The 20,734-nt window shown below is 43.4% G+C and overlaps 1 protein-coding gene across 1 annotated transcript; it reads right to left on the minus strand.

The window, feature by feature from the left end:
* Window positions 1–3,916: 3,916 nt before the first annotated feature.
* On the minus strand, window positions 3,917–15,227 carry CTHRC1 (collagen triple helix repeat containing 1). Its single transcript, XM_045006865.1, has 4 exons — window positions 14,941–15,227; window positions 11,157–11,378; window positions 5,865–6,081; window positions 3,917–4,367 (listed from the first exon to the last, which is right to left on the minus strand). Exons 1-4 carry the CDS (start codon window positions 15,073–15,075, stop codon window positions 4,225–4,227), a joined length of 717 nt encoding a protein of 238 aa, XP_044862800.1. The 5' UTR covers window positions 15,076–15,227; the 3' UTR covers window positions 3,917–4,224.
* Window positions 15,228–20,734: the final 5,507 nt, after the last annotated feature.

The raw sequence follows: 20,734 nt of genomic DNA on the forward strand, positions 1-20,734 counted from the left end.
TAAACATTTAGAGTACCTTTTAAGGTACAGTGTGGCTGGAGACAGTGAGGAGAATGGCTGTTCACCCAGCCCATTATATTAAAATCTAATAAACCTCCAGTTTTAGTATAATGTCCAAGGCATCTTGCAAAATTTTTGCAGCATCAGACCTAAATCAGCAGTTAATGTGTCACTGGCCAATTCTCCAGTTTTTCCTCTTAGAGAGAAAGACAAATTCTCTCTCTTAGTTACAGAGATTACATGTAAACTCCAGGTTGAGTTTACATTGAAGTAAAAGGACATGTTCAGACACATAGACATGTTTAGCAAATAGCTTGGTGCTTTTGCACTAGTTTTTGTAAATAACAGCATTTTTCAAAGTCTTATTTTAAAGATGGCTTTTTCAAAATGTTGGTCTTATTTATTCAGAGTTTCAGAGTAGCAGCCGTGTTAGTCTGTATCAGGAAAAAGAATGAGGAATACTTGTGGCACCTTAGAGACTAACAAATTTATTTGGGCATAAGCTTTCGTGGGTAAAAGCCCACTTCATCAGATGCATGGAGTGGAAAATACAGTGTGTTTTTATATATATATATATAATACACACACACACAACATGAAAAGATGGGAGTTGCCATACCAGCTCTAACGAGACAATCAGTTAAGGTGGGATATCAGCAGGAGAAAAAAAGCTTTTGTAGTGATAATCAGGATGGCCCATTTCAAACAGTTGACAAGAAGGTGTGAGTAACAGTAGGGGAGAAAAATTAGTATGGGGAAATAGTCTTTAGTTTGTGTAATGACCCATCCACTCCCAGTCTTTATTCAAGCCTAATTTAATGGTGTCCAGTTTGCAAATTAATTCCAGTTCTGCAGTTTCTCGTTGGAGTCTCTTTTTGAAGTTTTTTTGTTGTTGTTGTTGAAGAATTGTGGCTTTTAGGTCTGTAATTGAGTGTCCAGGGAGGCTGAAGTGTTCTCCAACTGGTTTTTGAATGTTATCATTCTTGACGTCTGATTTGTGTCCATTTATTCTTTTGCATAGAGACTGTCCAGTTTGGCCAATGTACATGGCAGAGGGGCATGGCTGGCACATGATGGCATATATCACATTGGTACATGTGCAGGTGAACAAGCCCCTGATGGTGTGGCTGATGTGATTAGGTCCTATGATGGTGTCTCTTGAATAGATATGTGGACAGAGTTGGCAACGGGCTTTGTTGCAAGGACAGGTTCCTCAGTTAGTGTTTTTGTTGTGTGGTGTGTGCAACCCCCATCTTTTCATGGGGGGGGGGGTATGTGTGTCTTCCTACTGTATTTTCCACTCCATGCATCTGATGAAGTGGGTTTTTGCCTACAAACTTATGCCTAAATAAACTTGTTAGTCTCTAAGGTGCCACAAGTACTCCTTTTTCTTTTTATTCAAAGTATTACTTGACACCACAGCAGAAATGCATGAGTCCATATGTAGTCTTCCATCATAAGCAGTGTGCATGGGAGAAGTTGCCTTTTTTAAAAGAGAAAAAAAATGCCATTTTGCCTCTTAATTTAAGAGTGATTGTCATAACTTGCGTCAGCACTTTTCCCAATAAACAAAGATTACAGGACATTTTGTAGAAGAACATTTGAAACAACAGTGGCATCCCAGGGTTCAGGATCCAGGGTACATGTTTTTTGGAGTTAGCAGACTTTAGTTATTCTTAATTCTGCATCAGGAAAATGTGTTCTTTGCAAATATCCACGTTTGTAACAGCATTTAATTGTTTTGTATAAAGTATCGAATGAGAGGCAGGAGTTAATAAATGTTAATACAAGAATTATTCAGCCTGTAAGTTAAATAACTTGGAGCCTGGCAACTGGTTTACCTTCTTAATTGCTTAGGAAATTGATTATTCCAAAAGCTCATCCTTTCATAATAAGTAACCTAACCTATGGCAAGTTCATTATACATAAGAAGTAATTTTGGAGTGAGCCTGGATTGAGTAATTTTATGATTCTGGAATTTAGGACATTGCAAAAGGTAAAATGTTGAGCATTCTTAATTCAACCATCTGAAGAGTAGCTTGATATTGAGAGGAATGTTTGTTTCAATTGACTAATCTTACTGCCTTCTTGGTTAATCTTTCCTGCATGTTTGTCTTTACTAACTAAGCTTCTTGGGGCAGGGACTATCTTCGTTCTATGTTTTTACAGCACCTAGCACTATGTGGTCCAGGTTTGTGACTAGAGCTCCCAGGTGCTACAGTAATACAAATAATAAATAACCCATTCCTACTCCCACTCACACAGACCTGAGAACATAAATGTCTAAATTATGAAATTGGTGGCGTTCAGCAGAAATGGGATACTGTTAGGGTTCCATTAGCTAGCCTTCTTTATTATCTAGGCATTTTTAATATTTACATTTCATTTGTACTTGAATGATAACTGAACTTACTCAAAGGCCATCATGTGAATTACGAAACTTAACATCTCTGTATAATGCAGTTGTTAACTTCATGTGCCTTATGAAGTTTTTATTTATTTAAAAAAAAATCAAGTACATATTATGTAGGACTAATTCAATAGGGCATTGCATTATTAACCACTTGAAGATGAGAATATACTCTGAAACCCCATGAAAACAGTGGCAATGAACAAAGTTCTAGGGAGATATAGTCACTGTATAGCTTGCTGGACCTCAGCAGCAACACTGGTATTATTTCCAGGTAGAAGAGCCTGACAGCCCTCCTAGTTTCAGGTTAGTTTATATGGTACCAACTCACTGCAAAATGGAGGTAGAAATTTGAGAGGGAAATGCGGCGACAATCTTAAAAAATATGTATTGCATATTCTCTTCAGGACCTGGCTGAGCCAAAGTGGTTGTTTTTTTGTTTTTTTTTAAGAAATAAAGTTAAAACCTGAATCTAAGCTGTACAGGTTTTTTTTTTCTTTTTAATTCTAGGGAAAACTAGTCATTACGCTTTCACATGTTATACATGCTTTAGTGACTTTTCCTTTGGATTGTGTCTTCAGTGCAAAATTTGAGTTCTTCCTAACCACTTAGCTTTTAAGTTGTAAACATTTAAAAGGGCCCCACTTTTGTGGGTACTGTCACTTGACAGCTGCATTTTGGAGTGAATACTTAGAATGCTACAGTTAGCTATGAGAAATGCTGAATGACCAACATGATCACCTTCATAGTGTGATTGCTTCTAACACTTGCAAACTATTCTGAAGGCCATAGGGCATAGGCATTTGAGCCTACCCTTAAATATTTATTTTTTCCATTCCTATTAATGTAACGCACTTAATGCTTTTGTGTTGCTGATTTATAATTATCTGAGCACCAAAGTGATAAGTGGTGACTGGCTAAGAAGACTATGAAATAAACTAGTTTGTTGGGGAAATGAAATACCTTAATTATTAAGATAAATCAGCATTTGTTGTAGTAAAATTGTCCACCCTTATTAGTCTTCTTCAGTACTGACTGACTTTCATACTAAAAATAAATTGAGTGCGGAGAACTTCTTAATGAGTTATTTAACTTAGTGGTGAAAAAGCCAAAATGGTATGCTGAAAACTTAATCTTTTAAAATGAGATGTTTTCTGCTTCTTATCGGCCTGGATCCAACTCTCACTAACATCAATGGGAGTTGAATCAGAACTATAGTAAAGTTGAATAATCTGGTGCTACAGTAGTACAGTCAGGTTCGAATAATATGATTTGATGCTTTTAAGTAATGCTCTTGAAATCTAAAATGAAGAATAAAGTATAGTATTTTCTCCACAGATACTACTTTAATGTCTGTCAAGCTATTCTAATACACCTGTTTCATAATAGTCATGTAAAAAGTAAAACCCTTTGCATTTTGCTGACAATAAAATAGCCTGGATTTTTGCCTCTTTTTATAAAAGGTCTTATTTATTTAACCGATATAAAAAGATTTAATCTCTAGTTTTTACAAAGGTGATAAATATTCAGTCCAAATTATAATAAAACAACTGGACAAACTTGTTTCTAATATTCTAAACATATATTGTAGAAGAACTTGCCAGGTATGCTTAACAGTGATGTGCCTACCTGTTAAACAGTTCAGCTGGAAAAACTCAACTAGGGTGCTTGTAAGCAAGTCTGTGTATTCTGGCCAGATGCTTACAAAGCTCTACAGAAATATTCAATTTCAAAGTTAATTGTACAAAATGTGTATAAAAAATTGATAGGGGGGCTTGGGAACGATGGGTTATAAGGAGGTTTAGAAAAAACTTCTATTTCGGCAGCTCTTCAATGATGATACGAGAGACAGAATTCCATCCAGTAGAAGCATCACCTCTTGGGTAATCTGCACAAGTACCAACCCAAATAGCAACATCCACCAACCCAGCGCTGATTCCTTCACACAGTCCTTCCACTGTTTAAAGACAAACGTATCTTATTTAAAATAATCAGTATCATTTATTTCACTGATTTTTTTTCCCATATCCTGACTTTCACATAGTTAACATGCCAAAGAATATTAATTCAGTGCAACTCTGTATAGAAACTCCATTAGTTAGCGTTACTATGTTGCTACTGTTTAAATCTTTGCGGGGCAGGGGACATTGTCTTCCAGGGTACCATGGCCTCGGTAGAAACTATTTGCAGCCAAATGTTTTTTAAACCATTATACAAAGTTTTTAAAGTAATTTTATGATCTATAGGACTAGTTTAACCATACACAGTTCCTTATTTCTGTTCACTTTTTCAACAGTCTCCATTGTAGTGGCAATGCTAATGGGAGACATGAATACAGCGGTAACAAACCCATTCTGATACTTCATGGAAAGACCTACTATGGCCACACAAGTGGGTTTTCATGGATTTTCTTGTTACTGTAGTGAAATACTGCTCCGGGGGAGGAGAGACAGAGAGTCAGAGACCTTCTGTCATAGGCAAAGAGCTGAGCTGCTAACTTCCCAATAACCTTAGGCCTGGTACAAGCAGCAGTTGTTTTCCTGTGAAATCTTTTAGCCTATTTGCTGCGCTGTGGTGAATATTCTCTATGCTACAACATCTGATAAGTTAGATGTTGCAAGCCTTTGGTTTTGTATACAATTTCTCTCAGTATATGTTTATAATTCAAGGTACTAAGGGGACATATGGTGTAGGTATATTTTAGTTGTTACTCCCATTTTCCCCATATCATAATTTTTTGATATTGAACAAGAACTGTTGTTGTGATTTGCCCCTTTCTTAGAAGAGGGCATCATATAAGATGTGGATAACTAATTGTTCCTGAATATGATTTCGTTTTAGCTTTTAACGTGATAGGCCTCACTGGTAAAGATGGGTTTGTGTTGGAAACTCCAGCAGAAATTAGTCTGTCTTCCCAAGAATATTGCATGCAATTCCATACCTGATGCACATAACTGCACAAAAGACAATACAGGTCTAATACATACACTGCCAACTTAAAAGGTGGTATTCCAGTTTCACCAAAACACTAGTGCTATTTAGTTATACTGCAGTTGGGCATAGTGTCACACATGCCTTTTTTATCCTAATTTGAAGCAGCAGTAGTTGTTCAATAGAATCCTATTGAAGCTCAGTGGGTTGGACCGGATAAGGTAAGTCTCTTCATCTCTAACTTCTTGCATTTACGTAAAGTATGACTAAAGCTAGTAAAACCGTAAAAATGCAGTGGCAGTAAACCCAAATCCACAAGAAAATCTGCTGTTACTGTATTTTTAATACTGATACTGAATTCCAACAAAGGTGGGAAAAATCAACTAGCAACTGTCTTTCTCTGCCTCCCCTTTATGGACCCTAGACTTCTAAATGGAGGTCCTTATGAGGTTCCCCATGTCACTTGTTAACTGCATCCTTATATTGAACTCCATTCCTAAGCACATGGCTTTAACATACATACCTGAAGAAGTGCGATGTATATTAATAGTTGAATTCAGCTCTGGGCTTCCTTGGTCTAAATAAATTATGGCTTCAATAGGAAGTGGCCCAGAGCATTCGGCTCCATTAAATGTAAAATACCACCGCTGGCAGCATGCATTTTTGCATTTGAGTCGAAGTGATCCACTGAAGAGAACTCTTAGAGCACTGTTAGAGCGCATCTTTGTGAATGTACATTCCTAAGGAAAATAAGAACAAATTGTTGGCTGTGGCTTTTGAACCCACTTCACTAATTCTTTTGAGAATACATTAATCACCTTCTCTGTTCTCCCCCTTCAGTCCCCTGCTCCTTTTATTAAAAAAACAGCACCTGAGAAGTAAGTCGATGCCCCAAAACACTGATCTATGTTTCAAACACCCCAGAGAATGGGGGAATGTTAGGGAATGAGATCCTATATTTTAATATGAGACGATGTATGCTTTCAAGTTAGGTATCTAAATATCTTTGGGGTTTTCCTTTCTTTCTTCTTTCTTTTCCCACACTCCCCTTCCTTGCAAGTAAGGATAGTGTTACCAGCTCTCTCAAACCAGTCCATACTCAACACAATATGTTAGCCAGAAGAGGTTGATGAAAAGATGCATCTTGGTGCTGTACAAGGTGGATAAATTAGTTTTTTTTTAAAAAAGTTTTAATAGGGATGATTTATTTAAACCAGATTTTCTAAAATTTAAGTATTTGCTTTTAAAAATTACTTAAAATTATGACATATTAAAGCCTTCATTAACTATTTATTAAATATTTTAAAGTGATCTTAATATTAAGTTCTACCTGTTTGCTACCGAAGTTTTAAAGAACATCAAACCATGGCTCAGCCCATGGACATTAGAGTTTGCTGAGGTGTTAAACCAGCCTGTGACAACAGTAGCCTCTTCTGCGGTTGCAGAGAATTTTTTCTTCATTACAGTTTATTCAACTAGTTCAATGACTTGTTCACTCAAAGTTAAGAAACTGATTGGAAGTTGAAAAAGCAGGAACCTGTTTTCCTTTTCCGATCTATGAATAAAAACTAGGTGTGAGAGGATGAGATCTCCTAGTTCTAAAATCTTGAAGGACGTGACCAGAAACAATCACTTCATTTACATAAGAAAATAAAAACAGCCATACTGGGTCAGACCAAAGGTCCATCAAGCCCAGTATCTTGTCCTCTGACAGTGGCCAATAGAAGGTGCCCCAAAGGGAATGAACAGGTTATCATCAAGTGATCTATGCCCTGTCACCCAATCCCAGCTTGTGGCAAACAGAGGCTAGGGACACCATTCCTGCCCATCCTGGCTAATAGGTCCATCAATGGCTATCTTCCATTAATCTATCTAGCTCCCTTTTGAACGCTGTTATAGTATTTGCCTTCACAACACCCTCTGGCAAGGAGTTCCAGAGGTTGACAGTGTGTTGCATGGAAAAATACTTTCTTGTGCTTGTTTTAAACCTGCTACCTATTAATTTCATTTGGTGGCCCCTTGTTCTTATATAATAAGAAGGAGTAAATAACACTTCCTTATTTACTTTCTCTATACCACTCATGATTGTAGACCTCTATCATATTCCCCCTTAGTTGCCTCTTTTCCAGGCTGAAAAGTCCCAGTCTTATTAATCTCTCCTCATACAGAAGCCGTTCTATACCCCTAATAATTTTTGTTGCCCTTTTCTGAACCTTTTCCAATTCCAATATATCTTTTTTGAGATGGGGTGACCACAGCTGTACACAGTATTCAAGGTGTGGGTGTACCATGGATTTATATAGAGGCATTATGATATTTTCTGTCTTATTATTTATCCCTTTCTTGATGATTCCCAACATTTTGTTTGCTTTTTTTTTTTGACTGCCACTGCACATTGAGTGGATGATTTCAGACAACTATCCACAATTACTCCCAAGATCTTTCTTGAGTGGTAACAGCCAATTTAGACCTCATCATTGTGTATATATATATAGTTAGGATTATGTTTTCCAATGTGCATTACTTTGCATTTATCAACATTAAATTTCATCTGCCATTTTGTTGCCCAGTCACCCAGTTTTGTGAGATCCCTTTTTGTAGCTGTCTGCAGTCTGACTGGGACTTAACTATCTTCAGTAGTTTTGTATCATCTGCAAATTTTGCCACCTCTTTGTTTACCCCTTTTTCCAGATTGTTTATGAAAACAGATGCTCTGCGGGTTACGCAAACCTGACTTACGTAAATCCGCACTTGCGGAAAAAGTTCCGTAAGCTAGAAAGTTGTTTTTTTGCGTAATGGTTGGGTATACGTTCCTGACTTATGCAAAATTCGAGTTATGCACGGCATTCCGGAACGGAACGCCTTGTGTAAATTGGGGAGCATCCATATGTTAAATAGGACTGGGCCCAATACAGATCCCTGGGAGACACCACTATTTACCTCTCTCCATTCTGAAAACTGACCATTTATTCCTACCCTTTGTTTCCTATCTTTTAACCAGTTACCAATCCATGAGAGAACCTTCCCTCTTATCCCATGACTGCTTATTTTGCTTAAGAGCCTTTGGTGAGGGACCTTGTCAAAATCTTTTTGAAAATCTAAATACACTGTATCCACTGGCTCTCCTTTGTCCACATGCTTGTTGACCCCCATCCCCCACAAAGAATTCTAGTAGAGTGGTGAGGCATGGTTTCCCTTTACAAAAACCATGTTGACTATTTCCCAACAAATTATGTTCATCTATGTGTCTGACAATTTTGTTCTTTACAATAGTTTCAACCAATTTGCCTGGTACTGAAGTGAGGCTTACTGGCCTGTAGTTGCCAGGGTCACCTCTGGAGCCCTTTTTAAAAATTGGTGTCACATTAATTATTCTCCAGTCATTTGCTACAGAAGCTGATTTAATGATAGGTTACAGATAATAGTTAGCAGTCCTGCAATTTCACATTTGAATTCCTTCAGAACTCTTGGTTGAATACCATCAGGTCCTGGAGACTTATTACTGTTTATCAATTTGTTCCAAAACCACCTCTAATGACACCTCAATTTGGGACAGTTCCTCAGATCTGTCACCCAAAAAGAATGGCTCAGGTTTGGGAATTTCCCTCACATCCTTAACAGTGAAGACCGATGCAAAGAATTCATTTAGTTTCTCCACAATGGCCTTTTTGTTTTTGAGTGCTCCTTTAGCATCTCAACCGTCCAGTGGCCCCACTGGTTGTTTAGCAGGCTTTCTGCTTCTGATGTATTTAAAAAAATGTTGCTATTACTTTTGAAGTCTTTGGCTAACTGTTCTTCAAATTATTTTTTGGTCTTTCTAATTATATTTTTTACACTTCATTTGACAGAGTTTTTGCTCTTTTCTATTTTCCTCATTAGGCTTTATCTTTTTAAAGTTTTTAAAGGATGCCTTTTTGCCTCTCACTGCTTTTTCCTTTCAACAACTACAGCTATTTCTTTTGTTTAATAACTCAGTTTTAAATGCAAATCATGTTTTGATAAAAAAAATTTCCTTATGTATCCTCCACATTTTAGTTTTAACTAATACAATTAAAAAGCTGTGTATGTATTTTTACTTGAAGTCCCATTTCCACTCAAGTCCAGCTTAAAATAAATCACAAGTAAAAAAACCCACAATCACCTAGTAAATAAATACACCATTCATTATTTTCTGACCTACAAAATTTAAAAATTAAAAATTTGAATAAATTTTGTAGTATAATTTCTTAAATATAGATAGATGTGGTTAGCAAAAAGAAGTATCAAATTTCATGTAAATGCTACCTTTAGTTGCCAATCAACATGTTTTAATGGTTACCTACCACTGAGAATCAACTTTTCTTTAGAAAAATAACTCAAAAGTATAAATGCAAATCGAGATTCAAATCAGTTATTGAAATCAAGGTTTTCTGCATGCTGGTTTAAATCATGATTAAAACTGGTGACTTACAATCAGTCCATCCTACTGCACTACTCTGATGCAAGGGAACAAGGGATGTGTTTGAAACCTGACTCCCTACATAGGGGAAGGGATAGCTCAGTGGTTTGAGCATTGGCCTGCTAAACCCAGGGTTGTGAGTTCAATCCTTGAGGGGGCCACCTAAGGATCTGGGGCAAAAATTGGTCCTGCTAGTGAAGGCAGGGGCTGGACTCAATGACCTTTCAAGGTCCCTTCCAGTTCTAGGAGATTGGTATATCTCCAATTATTACCTTTATTACATAATATAATTTTATGATTTCTCTCTTCATCATTTAGGCTCCCTGGATTTAGCAGTCACAAGACACTGTTTTTGTGAAAACTGAAAGACTCTTAATATTGACAGTCTATACAATTTAGTAGAAAACATTTTCAGTTGAATTTTTAAGTGTGCCCCTTCTACCCAATGCTGAATAACTTGCTGATTGGGCCCACTAAGGGGCAGTTCTAAAGTAAATAGAAATTAGATATTTATTGTGTCTATCGAATTAGTTCTCACACTTAGGCCTGGTCTACACTGGGAGGGTGGGGAATCAATCTAAGATATGCAACTTCAGCTATGAGAATAGCATAGCTGAAGTTAACGTATCCTAGATCGAATTAAAATTAATTACTTTGTGTCCTAGCGGCACTGGATCGATGACCGCGGCTCCACCGTCGACTTTGCTTCTGCCTCTTGCACTGCTGGAGTTCACCAGTCGACAGGAGAGTGATCGGGGATTGATTTATTGTATCTACGCTACATGCGATAAATCAATCCCTGATCGATCGCTACCTGCTGATCCAGTGGATAGTGTAGACGTACTCTGTGACTGCACCTGTACTACTTAAACAAAGTAGGTCTACCAATCTCAGGCTTGATGTATAGCTACTATGGGGTTGGGAATTTTTTTCTTCTTTCTGGCCATCTTGCATACCTATTAATGTCTTGTTTTTTTCTTATTTTAAAATCTCATGCTCAGAGGCCTGCACTAAGGATCACAATATTTTTGTTGAACTGATTAGGACTTGTGCAGCATTGACAAGTCTCGCCAGTAAGTTAGCCAATTACCTCTATAATCCATGCAGCAAAAACCTTGGCTTCCAGTTCTACTGCTTCAAAAGGGAAAACTGAATACAGGTCTGCTGTATGTACCCAGAACAGCCCAGCTCTCTCACCTGCAGCTTTATTACTGAAATGAGCCACGTGGAATGTCCAATCAGTTATTATGCATAATAGAAATGGGCCTGAACTAAAACTCTACATGGGATCAACCTTGAATGTTGAAGAAAGTTTCCATCAATGTGTGCTATGGTGTTGCTTTACATCAGACTGCAACATCACGGGTGCTTACTTACTGCAATTTTCCCAAGATCTATGCCATAATTCAGCGCACTCCATGAACACTGTTTAAAGTTGGGTGTCCAAGACTCCTCAATGCTTTCTCGCATACATTCTCCTTTTTCTCCTTTCAACCCATCCCGACCGGGGATTCCAGGTGTCCCAGGAATTCCATTGATGCCAGGGTTTCCATCTCGTCCAGGAACACCACCAGGTCCTTGTAAACACATTCCATTGTACTGAAAAACACAAACTTTTTTTCACACTTTGCTTATTGATTCTAAGGCTTAAAAATAGTGTTGCTTACTTTGTACAAGATAGGAGTCTTTTATAGAAGGCCATGAACATTCCTCTATTAGTGAGGAAAGAGTGGCAAGAAATCACATTGCCTCTTAAATACTGAAAATTAAATGAATATGTTAAAATTGGCAGCTGAGTTTGCTGTTATTTGCTGTCAAAGACAGATGCAGGGCGGCAGTTTCATTAATAGAAAATATTAATTTATGTTAACTACAAAACTGCATGGAAAAGTGTACAATGTCCCCTACCTTCCAAAAAAGTTTCCCCAGATTACAATATTAATATGATCAATTGTTGGTCTCAGACTACGATGGTACACTTTGCTTTCACATTTGAATAGGGTGACCAGACAGCAAGTGTGAAAAAGCAGGATGGGGGTGGGAGAGTAATAGGAGCCACAAAGACACAAAAATCGGGACTGTCTCTATAAAATTGGGACATCTGGTCACCCTACATTTTAAACAACTAGACCAGGGGTCGGCAACCTGCGGCTCCCGGCTCGCCAGGGTAAGCACCCTGGTGGGCCGGCCCGGTTTGTTTATCTGCCGCGTCGGCAACTTCGGCCGATCGCGGCTCCCACTGGCCACGGTTCGCGGTCCCAAGCCAATGCGGGAGGCAGGAAGCAGCGCGAGCTGAGGGATGTTCTGGCCGCGGCTTCCTGCCTCCCGCATTGGCCTGGGACCACGAACCGCGGCCAGTGGGAGCAGCGATCGGCCGAACTTGCCGACGCGGCAGATAAACAAACCGGGCCGGCCCGCCAGGGTGCTTACCCTGGCGAGCCGGGAGCCGCAGGTTGCCGACCCCTGAACTAGACTATGAGATTTAACAGTGTAAACATAACATTTGGGAGAGAGGAAGATGAAACTCAGGTGGGGCTATCTTTCTCTGCCTTCAATCCCCAAACTATTCTTTGGACCCAGAGCTGTGCAGGGTGGACCCCATGCGGTTCCACCTGTCCCCCACCCATGCAAGCTCCAGGGAATAACTCCAGGGAGGAGACAATTTGGGGGGTGCAGACAAAGCCAGGAGAAGCAGACATAGAAGACGCTGCAACAGGAACCTTCAGACAGTGCTGATGTCCACTACTTTTTTTTTATCTTGAACATTCTTTCCCATCTGCTGACTGAGTGCTTATTCCAATCTTCATCCCTCCACGGAGCCCTGGTCTACGCTACGGGGTTGGGTCGAATTTAGCCGTGTTAGGTTGCTTTAAAAATGACTGCATCCACACAACCAGCCCCGTTCCGTTGACCTAAAGAGCTCTTAAAATTGACTTCTGTACTCCTCCCCGACGAGGGGAGTAATACTAAAACCGACCTTGCTGGGTCGAATTTGGGGTAGTGCGGACGCAAACTGACGGTATTGGCCTCTGGGAGCTATCCCAGAGTGCTCCATTGTGACCGCTCTGGACAAGCCCCCTCATCCCTGGCCCCACCACAGAGCCTGCATCCCCAGCCCAGAGCCCTGACCCCCTCCCAAACCCCCAACCCCCTGCCCCAGCCCTGAGCCCCCTCCTACATGCTGAACCCCCTCATTTCCAGAGAGGGTGGTTTAAACTTTTGCAGACCCAGAAACTCACATATGCAAAAGAATTACATGGGCTTTGGTCTCCTCTTCAGCCAAACCGATCTGAACTCACCAGATCAATTATTTTCACATATGGTATGCTGCTTTTGAAGTGGAATGAGCATATTGTTGTAAAATGACAATGTTGTATCTGTTGAAGCAAGGCGGCCTTGCCATGTTTTTGGTTCTATTTTTGAAGGGGTCTGTGTCAAAGTTATTTTAGCTGACACAGTTAGCATACATCTACTTAAGTATGTTTCCTTAGCTTCCACCGATTTATCTGAGTTATAGATCTCAGCCAGCCAAGGCTGAAAAGCAGGATGCAGTGCCAGGCAAATATTCAAGATGAGGGACACAAAAATATTTGTTCATACAGAAAACTTAAGATGTGGGATTCGCTCCTTTAATTTCCCATAACCTCAGATTCATTATTCCTTTTCTTTTATATAAAAAATGTCCAACAATGAAAGTGAGATGGCACCAAAGCTGTGTGGAACACAGGTGGGTTTAGGACTGAAACTAGTGATAGCCCTCAAACTGAAGTAAATTTGAAGCGTATGATCTAGGTACATCTGCTGACAATGCCATCTACATACCAAAACCAGCAGCATCCTCTCCATCCTAAACAAATATAGTTGTTCGTGAGTACATGTGGGAGATCCCTGCAAAGACTTACCTTTGGCTGGAGGGAAGAAAAATCCATACTATTGGTTTTCTATGGCTCTATAGCCTTCAGTGCATTTGTAGTTGCAATGAAACGGCATCCAGAAATGTGCCATGTATAAGCACCAATGTGAATTTGTTTATACATAGGAAAGTGGGATTTAATAAAATGAGAATCCTGTGGCACCTTATAGACTAACAGACGTTTTGGAGCATGAGCTTTTGTGGGTGAATACCCACTTCGTCGGATGCACTTGCAGCCGACGAAGTGGGTATTCACCCACGAAAGCTCATGCTCCAAAACGTCTGTTCGTCTATAAGGTGCCACAGGATTCTTTGCTGCTTTTACAGATCCAGACTAACACGGCTACCCCTCTGATAATAAAATGAGAGTTTTTCAGTGCTTGTGGCTCTTTAGTTTAAAAGTAATCTTTTTTCTTTATCTTGTCCTTTATTTACTATTCTAGTTTAGTTAATCAGGGCTTAAAATTTTCAGTTTTGCATAGGTGATGTTTTAGTAAGGAAGGATAGCAGTTCACAGTCCACTCTTTTTTATTGAAACAATCCAGCCACATTAACTTGGCCTTGCTTCCTCATGCGGACATGACTGGAGAGAAGGGTATGTATTACTTTAACCACAGACTCCCGACTCTGCTATGTAAAAATCTGAGGAACATAATCTGCGTCTGGAAAGAAATAGCTTCCATGAAAACAAATCCATTCTAAACATTTCCCTGAATCATCACAGTTAGTGAGCAATAAAATGTAGAAAAGAAGATAAAACAAATTACTCATCCTTCCTGCAAAAATGACCCAGCATAACTCAGACTATGGTCAGATCTTCAAGTTACAACTGGGTTTGGGAAGGGGAACTGTCCTGGCTGGCAGAAAGGAGCTGTTCTCCCAACAATGGACACGTTGCAGAGACTGGCCCCTAGAGCTGCACTAGCCTCTTCCTGGGCTAAAGCAAAGGAGAGGATTGGGTGGTTCCAACCCTTTGAACGAAAAAGCAACAGGGAAGATTCTCCAGCAGCTCCTCACTTGTTACTGTCACCTCAAATCCACAACATCACTCCCAACCTTGTCTACCAGCTCCCCCCACATCAGACCCCTCTGTCCCCAGGCCCCCACTCCAGCCCTCCTCTGCCCCATCATCTACTCCTAGCCCCTCTCCAGCCCCCTCTGCTCTGTCCCTCTCTCCCGACCCCTTGCTCCAGACCCCTCCATTCCCATCCCCTATTGCTGAGGCGCGCGCGGCGCGGGCAGGCTCACCAAGTCCACCACCTCCCTCTGGCGCAGCGGCTTGTGCTTCCCCTTTGGGCTCTCGGACTCCCCGAGCGGCGGCGCCACCAGCAGCAGCGCGGCCAGGAGCAGCGAGGCGGCGGCGGCGGCGGGCGGAGAGCGCATGGTGCGGGCTGCCGGGGGCGCGGGGCCGGGCTGGCTGGGAGCGGAGCGAGCCGGAGCGGGGGGATTAGTCAGTGTCTGCAGCGCCCCGCAGCAGCGCGCTGGATAAATGAGCCTTTCACAGCCCCGAGCCCGAGCTCCCTCCCTGGGGACGCCAGGAATTTCCATCCTGTAACCCGGCAGCAACTCCCAGCCTGAGCCGTCCGGCCACAGCCACAGGCCCGCCGGGCTTCCCGCCCCCGCAGTGCCCGCCAGCCTCAGGCACCCGCAGCCGGCACTCGCAGGGCAGGTGTGCTGGGGCTGTGTGCCCTGGGCCTTAGCACCGGCACGGCACAACCATCCCGTCTGTGCCCCCGGCCCTTAGCACCGGCAACGCACAACCCTCCCGTCTGTGCCCCCGGCCCGTAGCACCAGCAACGCACAACCGCACCTCCCGTGCCCCCGGCCCGTAGCACGGGCAACATACAACCACACGGCCCGTGCCCCTGGGCCTTAACTCCGGCAACACACAACCGTACTGCCCGTGCCCCGTAGCACCAGCACCGAACAACCATACTGCCCGTGCCCCTGACCCGTAGCACCGGCAACGCACAATCGCACGGCCCGTGCCCCCGGCCCTTAGCACCAGCAACGCACAACCGTCCCATCTTTGCCCCTGACCCGTAGCACCGGCAACACACAACCACACCGCCCGTGACCCTGGCCCTTAGCACCGGCAACATACAACCGTCCCATCTGTGCCCCTGGCCCTTAGCACTGGCAACGCACAACCGCACGGCCCGTGCCCCTGACCCGTAGTGCTGGCAACGCACAACCGTATTGCCCATGCCCCTGACCCTTAGCGCTGGCAACGCACAACCGTGCCGCCTGTGCCCCTGTCCCATAGCACTGGCAACATACAACTGTACCGCCTGTGCCACACAGCTACCTTCCCTGGGGTCAGACAACTGTACCGCCTGTGCCACTGACCCTTAGCACTGGCAACATACAATCATACTGCCTGTGCCATGCAGCCCTCCTCCCTGGCTTCAACTGTACCGCCTGTGCCACTGACCCTTAGTACTGACAACAGACAACTGTACCACTTGCGCCACGCACCCCTGCCCCCGCCCTGGAGTCAACTGTACCACCTGTGCTACTGACCCTTAGCACTGGCAACATACCACTGTACAGCTGTGCCACACAGCCCTTTTCCCTGGGGTCAGATGAGTGTACCACCTGTGCCATGCAACCCCTTCCCTGGGGTCAGTCAACTGTACCGCCTGTGCCACGCAGCCCTCTTCCCTGGGATCAGACAACTATAACGCCGATGCCATGCAGCCCTCTTCCCTGGAGTCAAACAACTGTACTGCCTGTGCTACACAGCCCCCTTCCCTGGAGTCTACTGTACCACCTGTGCCACTGACCCTTAGCACTGACAACATACATCTGTACCACCTGTGCCTGCAGCTCCCTTCCCTGCAGTCAGACTACTGTTCTGCCTGTGCCACACAGCCCCTGTCCCTGGAGTAAGACAACTGTACCACCTGTGCCACGCCACCCCCATCCCTGGGGTCAGACAACTGAACTGCCTGTGCCATGCATACTACAGCCCCTTCCTGTGGGGTCGGACAACTGAACTGTCTGTGCCATGTAGCCTATAGCCCTTCCCATGGAGTTGGACAACTGAACTGTCTACACCACGCACCCTAATGCCCCTCATGTGGAGTCAAACAATTGAAGCATCACCTGGAGTCAAAAAACTGAACCGTCAGCACCATGCAGCCTACAGCCCCTTCCATGGAGTCAGACAACTGAACCATTTGTGCCACACATCCAAAACCCCTCATATAGAGTCACACAACTGTACCATCTGTGTCACGCACAGGCATACACCCCCCACCTATGGAGTCAAATAACTGTACTGTTTGTGCCATGCAACCAGAACTCCTTCACATGGAATCATGCAACTGTACCAGCTGCACCACAAAATCTACAGCCCCTCACATGAAATCAGACAACTGTAACAGCTGTCCCCAGTGGTGCAGGAATAAGAGGTGCCAGGAGGCAATGGCCCTCCCACTTTTTGAAAGTGGATGGGCCTGTCCTGTCCATTTTTTGGAGGGGGCCCCGCCCCTGAATCGCCTCTTTCCCCCACCAAGGCCCTACCCCCCCGGCCAGTCTGGCAGCTGTGGGGCGCTGTGGACCCTTCACCTGCCCGAGGTAGGGTGTGGTTGAGAGCAGCCCCCAGCCTGTGTCCACACGCTGTGGGCGTCCCTTCTCCCGCCTAGGGCAGGAGGGCTGCAGCTCCCCAGAGCTGCCCACGCACAAGCTCTTACCTGGTCCCAACTCCGGCTGGGGGGCCATAGCGCAGCCATGGTGGGAGCCACGCGGGCAGGCCTGGGGCTGCACTGTGGACCCTCCATCTGCCCTGGGCAGGGGACCAGTGGGGCAGGGACATGGGCCAGGGGCTGCTCTTGACCCTCCCCACCCCAGGCAGATGGAGAGTCCGCAGCTCCTGGCCTGCTCTGGCTTTGCCAGGGAGTGTTGCCCTGGATTTAAGGGGTATGTATATTCCAGAACGTAATTTAGTGAATTGCAGCCATATTATGTGCATTCAGCCTCCATGTAGTAATGAAATAAAACACCACATAGTTGAGGCTTTCAGAAGCAAGGTCAAAACTAGTTAACAGCTTCTGCTAATCAGAATGGAAGGAGGGGACAGACAAGTAAGCAAGTGAAACTGAAAACCTTGGTGGTTGGAAAACCTTGAGTCTGGGCTCCTCTGATACTAGAAGTTTATTGAAAGATAGGAAAAGTAACAATTCAGTAGTGGTCATTGTAACTATGGCTTAGATTTTGTCACAGATATTTTTAGTAAAACTCATGGACAGGTCACAGGTAATAAACAAAAATTCACTGAAGCCCGTGATCTGTCCATGATTTTTATTAAAAATATCCCTGACAAAATGGGAAGGGAGGGGGGTCCAGCACCCACAGCAGCTGGGCTGGTGCAAGGTCCAATCCCTGCCCTGGTGACTGGGCAGCTGCAGGGGCTCCTGCTGCCCCCCTTGGCTGGGGTGTTGTGGGGGGGCTCCCGCCACCCACTGCAGCTGGGCTGCAGCAGGGTCCCCCTGCCCTCCCCTGCTGCTCGCTACAGCTGGGCTGCTGGCCGGGGGGGGATCCTGCCAACTGCTGCAGGAGCCCCTGCTGCCCACGGCATGTGGGAGCACTGGGGACCCCCAGGGAGCTCCGGAGTCCCACTGCTGCCCAACAGTTAGGAGCTGCTGGGGGCCTCTGCCAGCAGTGGCTGAGAGCTGCGGGGCTGCCTGCTGACAGCAGTCCAGCCCCAGGGCAGAAAATGTCACAGAGGTCTCTGGAAGTCATGGATTCCATGACTTCCATGGCTGCAGTGATGTAATTGTAGCCCTAATTATAACCTATGTGTTTTGCAGAAGTTAAGCATAAAAAATTAGCTAATATATTAATATTAGCTTCTGAAGCCATTTTGAAAGACATTTTTCCTGACACCTTTGCTCCCCGGTGGGTGAGCAACTGGCCACTGCAAACCTGCTGTTAATTACTCAGTACCGTTCCAGCTGTTTGATAATATCTGGGATGTTCTAAATCTATTGCTTATGTCTGTGTGTGCTTAAATCTAATAAACTGCAGTATTAGACAAAAGCATGCTTACTTGCATTTAATCCTTAGAAAGAATTGCTGTGTTCCTATTGGGGGTTCTGAAAACCCAGGGGCAGAAGAGGAAGGGCGGGGGTGGAGGCCCCTGGCCCTCCCACTTTTGGTCAGTCTCTGCCACCCTTGTCTGTGCCACTCAATTAAAAATATACACTGATATTCATGAACTAATTCTGAAAATAGGAATGGTCTACCAAAGCTACTGTCAAAAATCTTATGCACATTTATATTTAGACACCATTTTAAAAATAGATTTATGGAGTTGTTACTGTCCTGTGAATCAATATGGCTGCCATGCAGAAAATAGATTAATACAGAAAATTGCCACGAAGGCCTATATTTGGAAGATACTTTATACTTTTCATATCTCATCCATTATTCCATCATTTGTCTGACAACCCTAGAGATCCCACTATTATAACCCTCCTTTTAAACCTTTGAGGCCCTGTTTTACAGTTAGTATCTTTCTGGTTAAGGAGCTATTTATCCAGGAATTCACAGAACAATTCTACAGAAGGCAGAATAATGTTATTTTAGCTACAGCAAAGATTCCGAGCAGAAGCATAATGTGGCATGAGTATCATTACTTTTGAAAATACTAGCTAAATATAAATGTTTAGATGACAGGATCTATTTCATTTTAACAGGTATGGAGCATAGAAGATTAAAAAAAATCTTTTTTCCCAGCAGTAGAAAATTAGACTTTTATGAAATAACATTATACTGCCTCTCACCGAGTACTTTTGATCTTGTGCTCAAGGAAATGCCACAATACTAAGAACTACAACCAATATAATTCATATCACATTGTATTAATTAAAATAATATTTTATTATGAAGTCATATTAGAAATAAAATCAATCCGAAATAAATTATATTATATGTTGCCACTGATTAGGACTGGAAGAGTCGGACAGTTACTTGAAAGATAACCCATGCAGACATCAGGCTGAGTAGGATTATAGAGGTAAGGTTTCCACAAGGATGACATATTCTTGAATAGTTCACATTACTATTTTGTATTCATATGTGTGAATGCCTGTGTGCAAGGCTTTTTAAGTGAGAAGACCATTGCATCTCTCTCTCTCAGCTGCTGAAGTCAAAGACTAGTGGCACAAAAGGTCGCAAAGACTGGGAATTTCATTAGCTGCAGTGGATAGCCATTCAGGGGCGACTCCAGGCATCAGCACGCCAAGCGCGTGCCTGGGGCGGCAAGCCATGGGGGGCACTCTGCCAATCACCGCAAGGGCGGCAGGTAGGTTGCCTTCGGCGGCATGCCTGCGGAGGGTCCGCTGGTCCCGCGGCTTCGGCGGACCTCCTGCAGACGTGCCGCCGAATCCACGGGACTGGGGACCTCCCGCAGGCAAGCCGCTGAAGGCAGCCTGCCTGCCATGCTTGGGGCGGCAAAATACCTAGAGCCGCCCCTGTAGCCATTGACATGTTTTGTACCTTGTCAAGCCTTACGTACGCAACAATATGTTGTTGCAGTGCCTTTCCAACCATTGCATCAATAAGTCTTCTCCACCCAGTCTGCCAAAGCAGATTTAGTATGTTGAGGGTAGACATTTCCCCTCATGGCTATCCTCTACCTGGTTTATCCCACCAGTTGAAATTCATTTAGATACTCAGTGCCAGCTGTGTTTGGACATTGCTCCTGGGAGTCTCTGTGCTTTATTTTCATGCAAGAACAACCATCACAAAGAGAGGGAGTGTGTGTGTGTGTGTGTGTGTGTGTGTGTGTGTGAGATCAGCTTGTCAGAGGCTCCAGTGAAGAAACAAAGCTAGATCTCATATGGCAGTCTACGTACAATCAGTGCAAAATAGGGTGGTGATTTTGTGATGTATGGTCCACTGGGAATTGGAATGAAACTTTCAACTCACTTCACAATGGCCAAACAACAGCTAACAGATAGTAATGACTTGGGACTACTACCTACCTGGTCCAACTATGTACATTTATGGCATTAAATAATGCTTAATAATATTT

The sequence above is a fragment of the Mauremys mutica genome, chromosome 2 (genome assembly GCF_020497125.1).
Source record: "Mauremys mutica isolate MM-2020 ecotype Southern chromosome 2, ASM2049712v1, whole genome shotgun sequence".
In the NCBI taxonomy this organism is placed as follows: Eukaryota; Metazoa; Chordata; order Testudines; family Geoemydidae; genus Mauremys; species Mauremys mutica.

Excerpts from the sequence above, each read along its gene's own strand:
- CTHRC1 (XM_045006865.1), bottom strand. The coding sequence starts at position 15,075 with ATGCGCTCTCCGCCCGCCGCCGCCGCCGCCTCGCTGCTCCTGGCCGCG. Across the intron at positions 6,082-11,156 it reads TAGATCTTGGGAAAATTGCA|GAATGTACATTCACAAAGAT; the intron begins GTAAGTAAGCAC and ends TATTTTCCTTAG. Across the intron at positions 4,368-5,864 it reads TATACATCGCACTTCTTCAG|TGGAAGGACTGTGTGAAGGA; the intron begins GTATGTATGTTA and ends GTCTTTAAACAG.